Here is a 7,705-nt window from a genome sequence, read left to right as displayed (position 1 = left end):
ACGGGGTAGTGCTCAGCTTCTAGAGGGTCCCAGATCACGAGGCCAAGGGGTACCAATTGGCCTACAGTACTTTCTTCTGTCCAGCCAGCTCCTCGAATGGCCTGCTGGAGCAGCTTCCTGAGACCTGGGGAAACCATCCCCCGCTTTGCTTGCTTGCCACGAGGAAATACGATAATACTTGGGATCTTGACTCCAGGAAGCTAGGCATGGTATTGCACACCTATAATCCTGGCACTTAGGTGGAGAGGCAGGAGGATCACAAGCTCACAGCTAACCTGAGCTATAAAGAGAGATCTCGGGGGCTGGAGAGATTGTTTAGCAGTCAAGGCGCTTGCCTGTGACTTGCCTAAGGACCCAGGTTCAATTCTCCAGGTCCCATGTAAGCCAGATGCACACAGTGGTGCATGCATCTGGAGTTCGTTTGCAATGGCTAGAGGCCCTGGCATGGACATTCTCACTCTCTCTCCCTCTCCCTGTGTCTCTAATAAATAAAAATCAATCTTTAAAGAGAGAGAGAGAGATCTTGATCTGGAGAGATGGCTTAGTGGTTAAGATGCTTGCCTGCAAAGCCAAAGGACCCAGGTTTGATTCCCCATGACTCACATGATGAGTCAGATGCACAAGGTGGCACATGCATTGGAGTTCATTTACAGAGGCTGGAGGCCCTGAATACCCATTTTCTCTATCTCTCTCTCTCTCTGCCTGCCTCTCTCTCTCTCAAATAAATAAATAAAAATCTAAAAAAAGAGAGATCTCATCTCAAAACACAGGGACCAGAGAGGTGGCTCATCAGGTAAGGCACTTGTTTGCAGTCTGTCAGCCTGGGGTTTGATTCCCCAGTACCCATTTAAAGCCAAATGCACAAAAAGGCACATGTGTCTGGAGTTTGTTTATAGTAGCAGGAGACCCTGGCATGTCCATTTTCTTTCTCCCAGCCAGGCGTGGTGGCGAATGCTTTTAAACCCAGCACATGGGAGGCAGAGATAGGAGGATCACTGTGAGTTCAAGGCTACCCTAAGACTACATAATGAATTCCAGGTCAGCCTGGGCTAGAGTGAAACCCTACCTCAATAAACAAAAACATTCCTCTCTCAATCTCCTTGTGAATATAAATAAATGAAAAATAGATCCGGGGGCCTTTAATCCCAGCACTGGGGAGGCAGAGGTAGGAGGATCACCGAGAGTTTGAGGCCGTCCTGAGACTACATAGTGAATTCCAGGTCAGCCTGGGCTAGAGTGAGACCCTACCTCAGAAAACAAAACAAAAATTCCCTGTTTACGCATAAGCTTGAACTCACAGCAATCCACCTACCTCTGCATCCCAGAATGCTGGGATTAAAGTCGTGTGCCACTGTGCCTGGCCTAATAACACAGTCTTTAAAAAACCAAGCACAGGGCTGGAGAAATGGTTTAGTGGTTAAGGCGTTTGCCTGCGAAGCCAAAGGGCCCAGGTTCGATTCCCCATGACCCATGTAAACCAGATGCACAAGTGGCGCACACATCTGGAGTTCATTTTCAGTGGCTGGAGGCCCTGGCATGCCCATTTTCTATCTATATCTCTTGTCTCTCTCTGCCTACAAATAAATAAGAAAAGAACTAATTTTTAAAAATCCACCAGTGTAGGTGGGCATAGGGAGATGGCTCCATAGTTAAAAGCACTTGCTGAGCAAGCCTGACTGCCTGAGTTTTGATGCATCAGTAATTTCTGTGCACACCAACCAGCAAGGTCGGAGATGGATCTAGAAGAATTCAGGAAGCTTGTAAGCTAACTAGCCTGGTTTAGACAGTGGTGAATAACAAGAGACCCTATGTCATTAATGAGACCAAGAGAGATAGAAAGAGAGGAGAGTATGGTGACGCACGACTTTAACCGCAGAGTTTGGGAGGCAGAAGTAGGTGGATCACTGTGAGTTCAAGGCCACCCTAAAACTATATAGTAAGTTCCAGGTCAGAGGCCCTCCCTAGAAAAACCATAATAATAACAATAATGTGTTACTCTCCGTTAATAAGGGTCACCCTTTGAGGCTGCAGGTATGGCTCAGTGGTAGAGCATTTGCTTAGTGTGCGATTCCTGATGGCCTGGATCTCCAGTGCCACCAAGAAAGAAAGCGAAACAGGCTGGAGAGAGAAAACAGGCTCAGCGGTTCAGGTGCTTGCCTGCAATGTCTAACAACCGGGGTTTGATTCCCCAATACTCACGTAAAACCAGATGCACAAAATGGTGCATGCATCTGGAATTTGTTTGCAGTGGTTAGAGACCCTAGCGTACCCATTCTTTCTTTCTCTCTCTCTTCTTCTTTCTCCTTGCAAATAAATAAAAAATAAAATATTTTTAAAAAAACAAAGCTGGGTGTGGTGGCGCACGCTTTTAATCCCAGTACTCGGTAGGCAGAGGGAGGAGGATCGCCGTGAGTTTGAGGCCACCCTGAGACTCCATAGTGAATTCCAGGTCAGCCTGGGCTAGAGTGAGACCCTACCTCGAAAAACCAAATAAGTAAGTAAATAAATAAATAAATAAATAAAGAGAAAATAAATGGTCAGTGGCTCAAGGGCACATAATCAAGCCAGGCCGAAGCACAGTGGCCTTACCTTCTGTCCATTACACCCTCCACCTCCCAGGTGAGGAGGAACTATATACAGGACAGGTGCCAGAGCCACCATGGCACTTCCTGTGGTGTTTGGGAACTGCCCCTGAGGCCCACATTCCCATATACCTTTCCATCCAACAGGCTGCCACGACTTCCTCAAAGCCTGGAACTTAGACCCTCTGTGGGCCCAGGCCAGACCTGCTACCCCTTCCATGCCAATCCCACCCTCACCAGGGCCCTGAGTGGCAATGGACCATCATCTCAGTGGCTGACACTGGGTCGGGGCGGGAGAGTCCTCGGAAGGTTCTTCTGCTCCTTCACTTGTGGGCTGGACACACCAGCTCTGAAGCTGCAGGTGAGGGGGACAAAGGACACCCTACAAGGGCAGGCTTGGCGCTTATGTACTTTAGGACTCAAGGTGAGTAGGAAGCCTCCGTCATTTGGAACTTTTATTCATTATTTATTTTTTACTGCACTAGGAGAGAGGAAATTCCAACTATGGAATCCAGAGAGAGAGTTCTAAAGGAACAGAACAGAAATTGGCTGGGCCCTGGGCCCAGAGAACACTAAGTGGAGCTGCTTGGGCTACCGTTCAGTGCCAGCTCCATCCTTGGCACTCCGCCTCTCCCACAGCATTGCTCAGCTCCCGAGCCCACAGTGGCAGCTGCATGAGGCTGTGGCTGCAGCTGCTGCCCTGCCCAAGAAGGGGTACAGGCTCTGTTCCCAGTGGCCAGGATGCCAAGTGGGAAAGAATCTTAGAAATCATTCAGGCCATTCCCCATTTTCCAGATCGTGATGAGATGAAGCCCCGAAAGAGGAGTGGCTGCAAGGATAACAGAGGTGAGATTGGAACAGCCTTCTGGTCTACCAAAGCCCCTTCTGAGATCATCTGAGTGTTGGTGCCTGGAGGGGCTGGGCAAGCGGGGGATATGGATCTGTGTGTGTATGGATATGTCTGTGACAGGTGTGTGTGTGTGTGTGTGTGTGTGTGTGTGTGTGCATGGATACATCTGTGGCAAGTGAGTCAGGGCTTCGGTGTCCCTCCGTGAGCGCTCCCATGTGCTGGAATGAGTGGCCACATCCAGAGAGCTCTGGGCCTGATCCCATCATCTTGGGAAGCCTCTCCAGGCTGAGGAGAGATGGGTCTCCTGACAGCTAGAGGGAGGGATGGGAAGTTTCCTAGCAGGAAGGGAGAGACCAGAGGCAGGCAGGAGCATGGGTGAGAATGCTCCGGGGCTGGGAGGGAGCAGGGGAAACAAAGTCCAAAGTGGAGTAGAGGTCTCTGCAAGTTGAGACACACTCTTAGCCCTCCTATGCATTCACCCCTCTGGCCATCCGGGGTGTGGGGGGGGGGCAGCCCCAGGGGAAGTGGTCACATGACATGGCACTTTTCAGCTGACTGCTTGATATCCCCCAGTGTGGACTGGGCCTTGTCCTTGAGTGAGCCGAGGTCTAAGCCAGGGAGGCTGGCCAGCTGCCCGAGCACAGAGGCCTTCTCCTCCTCTTCCTCTGTGTCCTCCTCAATCATCTTGGCCAGCTCCCGAGGCAGCTCCACATCTCCACCTGCCAGCTGGATCTGACTCTCATCTGTCTCGTTCTGAAGGGAAGAAGGGTGGGGTTGGAGGTTTGTGAGAGCCCAAAGGGGCAGGGCAGGCAAGAAGATCCACCCAACTGGGTTCCAGGTCCCCAGGTTCCTGAGCCCCATCTGGTGAGCCCTCAGATCCCAGTCAGGTCCGTGTATGTGGATGGAGACGTTGTACTTGTACTTACCCTGCCTTGCTCCACTCAGATGCTGAAGGATAAATGCGACATATTAAGATGAGGGTGACAGGCCTAGGAGTCACACTGTTATAGCCAGCTCAGTCCTCTGTTGACTGTGGCTAATGGCACTTACTGAGTGACAAAGGCAGTAATAGTGACAAGTGTCATCATAAACACCTGGTCTATGGACAACATCAAGCTGGGTGCTTTTAATCTTCACAATAAAAAGTGCCCAGCCATGGGGCTGGAGAGATGGCTTAGCAGTTAAGGGCATTTGCCTGCAAAGCCAGAGGACCCAGTTTCGATTCCCCAGGACCCACGTAAGCCAGATGCACAAGGTAGTACATGTGTCTGGGGTTCATTTGCAGTGGCTGGAGGCCCTGGTGTGCCCATTTTCTCTCTCTCTCTCTCTCTCTCAAATAAATAAAAATATTTTTTAAAGTGCCCAGGAAGTAGGTATTGTTATCTTTACAAATCAGGAAATGAAGACACACATTAATTTAAGCAACTTATGCAGGGTCATGCAACTAGGAAGTGGGGACCTAGATTCAGTCCCATATCACTGATTGTAACATCTTTTCTCGTTCAGCATGGCACCTACTGGGAGCCATGGGAGGCGTATCCCCCTGGAGGGGGGTGCTGGGAGTCTTCCACCTTGTGTCCTACACAGTTGCATCCAAGTCTTGTCTCTTCTAGTAGACTTAAAGTTCCCTCATAGCCAGAGTTGTGCCTCTTGTACATTTAGTGCAAGCACTTGAGAAATCACTCCCGTCCTAGGTGGATTTTCAGGGATGCCATTTCTGAACTGGCTTTTCCCTTTGAGAGACTTCTAAAAGACGGACGCCCTGTGGGAAGTCAGCGGCAGGCAGGGACTCGGCAGTCGCTTAGTGAGTGAGTAAATGTGATGTTGACATATTTAATCTTTCAGCTTAAGGTCAGGAGCACTGAGGCACTTTACTTCTATTCTCCCCTCAGAGTCTAGCACAGTTCTGGACACATGAGGGTTGACGTTGTGGGGGTGGCTTGAGCCTCTGTTCAGGAGTGGCATGACTGCATGCAAATCTGATGCGATGGTGTCTCAAGAAGCCCGGGGCAGGGGCTTCCTGAGACATAGATAAACCAAGGGGGTATTTTGCTGTCTGCAGGTAGACCCCCGTGCCATAGAAAGCAATCTGAGGGCACAGAGATAGCACAGACTTTGTATTCACAGATCGGAGCTCTCTCACTCGATGGCTAAATGACCTTAGCCACATCCTTTAATCCCCACAGCCTCGTTTTCCTCATTTGCACATCATGTGCAAACGGCAGCTATCTAGCAACATTACTGGGCGCCATGAAGGTTAAGTACCTATCACACAGGCAATGCCATCTCCTGCCCCCAGCCTGCCCTCCACATGTGCTCAACAGCCCCATACGCATTTGCTCCTGTGTAACATCTGCTTTCTGACCACTCTGTGCTTTTATGAGCCACACTTGACCCCCAGATGGTGAACTGAACGGTGGAAGACGGAAGAACTGACTCCAGAAACAAAAATCTGATAGCCTCTGGAGGACTGGGCTTTCCCTCAGCTTCCAGTCCTGATCCTTGGCAGGCGCTAGTTAACCGTGAGTGGGTGAGTGAATGAATGAACAAATGAATGAGGGAAGAAAGGACCTAGCCAAACACCTTGTGAGTTTTGTGGACTGAGTTGCAGCACCAAGAAGGGGTGAAGGAGTCCAGAGCCCAGTGCGCAGGGTGCCAGTTGCGCCTCACCATCGTACCTTGGGCAGGTGGTATTTGTCTCGGAAATGACTCCGCAGTGTGGCCCGCTCTGCCTTCCTCTGGGTGAACTGTGCATCCCGCTCCATCCTGTGGGGACACCAGAATGGAGTCACCTCAAGGATTGAGAGAAGGGATAGGGTCTTCGAGGGCAAGGCCAAAGGGATCCCAGAGTCCTGGCAGTCAGCTGCATAGGTCCCCTACCTCCCAGTTGGCCTATGCCTAGCTAGAACCTCCTACTGATGGGCTCAGTGTTCGCCCTTCAACCCATCCTGGTGCCTTCTGTCATCTTTGTACCCTTCCCCCAATGGACAGATCTGGCCAGAAGGGACTGTCAGTCTGTCTGACTCTCCTGCAGGTCATTCTGCAATCACCAACTCAGGTCTGTCTTTCCCTGTCTGACAAGCGGTGTGGGTGGGGGAAGTAATCATGAAAAACATGGGTTATCTCATGGCTCCTCAACCTGTTTAGATAAGTCACTTTCCTCTTCTGTAAAGTGGTGGTGGTGGGGGGGGGACTTTGAAAATCAAGACGCCAGTAGAGTAAATCAAACTACAATAGCTAACACGTCATGAAGATTTGCCACGTGCCAGGTGCTGTACTAAACAGTTTACATGCATTGTCATTCAACCATCACACCTATAAAGGCATATGTATATATATATATCTCCAGAAGAAGAAAGGAAAAGTTAAGTAACTTGTCTCTGGACTCAAGTAGCTTCACCCCAGGGTCCATACTCCAACTGACTCCATTCCGTCTGTACTAAGTCCCTAAAACTACTGCACACAAGTAGTCTCAGTGTCTACGAGCACCTCCCCTCATCCCAGGATCTGCCTCCATGACTCTGAACGCCCCCCTCCACCCCACCGTACTGATTTTTCTCAGAACCCCAGTTGGAAGACTGGCTGCTAGGGCCAGATCGGATTAAGGGATTACCTATTCCATCAGAAACGCACGTGCACCTCCCCCAGCTCCTCCTCCTCCTCCTCCCAGGCACCCATCGCCCTTCCCCCAACTCCCTCTGGGTCAGAGCCTGAAGCTGCAGCGGGGTCCCGGCTTTCAGATGGGGGTGGCTGTCAGGGCAGCCAGGGGGGAGGCACCGTCCCAGCCTCTTTCCATGTTGATTAGGGCGTGTGGAGAGGGGCTTTGGCTCAGGGATCGGGGACAGGTGCAGCTGCTGTGTGTGCGTATGGGTACCGCGGGGGTCGCTGGTGCCAGGGAGGGATCCCACTCACTTCTCCTCCACCAGTTGCTTCTGGTACTCTTCATACTCCTCTCGGCTCATGCCCTGCGCTTCGGCGGCGGACTTGTCCCCGTCCCCCTTGTCCTCGCCGCCCCCCAGGCTCCCGGTGAGATTCTTCAGCTGGCCGCCCACCATATGCTTCACCATGAACGCCATGGTCTTCGCCTCGCCGGGGCTACCAGGGCGCGCCTGCCTGGCACGTCGGCGCCGACTTCAGCACTAGGTCCCGCGGACAGCTCCCGTGGCCAGCCCCCGCTGCCCACGCCTGGCGCCGCCCGCGGCCCGCCCCTGCCTCCCCAAACCCCTCCTCACGGGGGGCGGGGGGCGCGCACGGGGCTGAGGAGCCTGGACCA

General features: G+C 51.8%; 1 protein-coding gene across 1 annotated transcript; it reads right to left on the bottom strand.

Annotated features, from left to right (window-relative positions):
• Nucleotides 1–3,067: 3,067 nt before the first annotated feature.
• On the bottom strand, nucleotides 3,068–7,588 carry Cplx3 (complexin 3). Its single transcript, XM_004672842.2, has 3 exons — nucleotides 7,345–7,588; nucleotides 6,111–6,198; nucleotides 3,068–4,185 (listed from the first exon to the last, which is right to left on the bottom strand). Exons 1-3 carry the CDS (start codon nucleotides 7,506–7,508, stop codon nucleotides 3,961–3,963), a joined length of 477 nt encoding a protein of 158 aa, XP_004672899.1. The 5' UTR covers nucleotides 7,509–7,588; the 3' UTR covers nucleotides 3,068–3,960.
• Nucleotides 7,589–7,705: the final 117 nt, after the last annotated feature.

The sequence above is a fragment of the Jaculus jaculus genome, chromosome 10 (genome assembly GCF_020740685.1).
Source record: "Jaculus jaculus isolate mJacJac1 chromosome 10, mJacJac1.mat.Y.cur, whole genome shotgun sequence".
Taxonomy (NCBI): Eukaryota; Metazoa; Chordata; class Mammalia; order Rodentia; family Dipodidae; genus Jaculus; species Jaculus jaculus.
This window is presented reverse-complemented; position numbering and strand designations above follow the sequence as displayed.